The sequence below is a fragment of the Microtus ochrogaster genome, chromosome 17, assembly GCF_000317375.1.
Source record: "Microtus ochrogaster isolate Prairie Vole_2 chromosome 17, MicOch1.0, whole genome shotgun sequence".
NCBI lineage: Eukaryota > Metazoa > Chordata > Mammalia > Rodentia > Cricetidae > Microtus > Microtus ochrogaster.
Genome location: NC_022019.1, coordinates 16,486,788 through 16,487,302, shown reverse-complemented (window position 1 = coordinate 16,487,302; position 515 = coordinate 16,486,788). Strand labels below are relative to the sequence as shown.

The window sequence follows — 515 nt, the reverse complement described above, 5'->3', positions numbered from 1 at the left end:
ACCCGGCGAGATGGAGATTCTTGATCATGAGGAGGGGAGCTTATTGCCAAAGTATTGCCAAGTTTCTTCTGGAGACTTTTCTTTCCCAGACTACCCTCCTGCACTCCCCTCCCCAATGGTTATGCGGACCCAGCCACTCACCCTCTTTGATGTCCTTGGTCCTATTGGAATCTCCATTGCAGGAAGGTTGTGGAGCTGGGGGAGTTTTCTCTGTTGGTTCTTTCTGTTGAACCCATCAACCACCACCCCAAACCCAAAAAGAGATTTTAAAACTGGCAGACACAACTGAAGTCAATGTCCAAGAATTAACAATGCTCTCTGACAAGTCCTAAAGTTGTTTGCAACTACATGTAACAGTATGTTGCTCTAATAGAAATGTTACAGTATGTAGCGCCAGTAGAGAAAAGAAAACTGTGATGTACTTCTCCGTAGAGTTTGGTCTAAACAGTGTGTTAAAACAGGCACAAATAAATACAAAAACACATAACTGGGAAAAGTCAAAATAGTAATGGCAA

The 515-nt window shown here is 42.9% G+C and overlaps 1 protein-coding gene across 1 annotated transcript in view; it reads right to left on the bottom strand.

Annotated features, from left to right (window-relative positions):
* Positions 1-515, bottom strand: part of Hr (HR, lysine demethylase and nuclear receptor corepressor) — a 20,429-nt gene that overhangs the window by 7,213 nt on the left and 12,701 nt on the right. Inside the window, exon 10 of the mRNA XM_005355588.3 lies at positions 142-223. Coding sequence (XP_005355645.2) covers positions 142-223 — 82 coding nt within the window. The remainder of the gene's footprint in view (positions 1-141; positions 224-515) is intronic.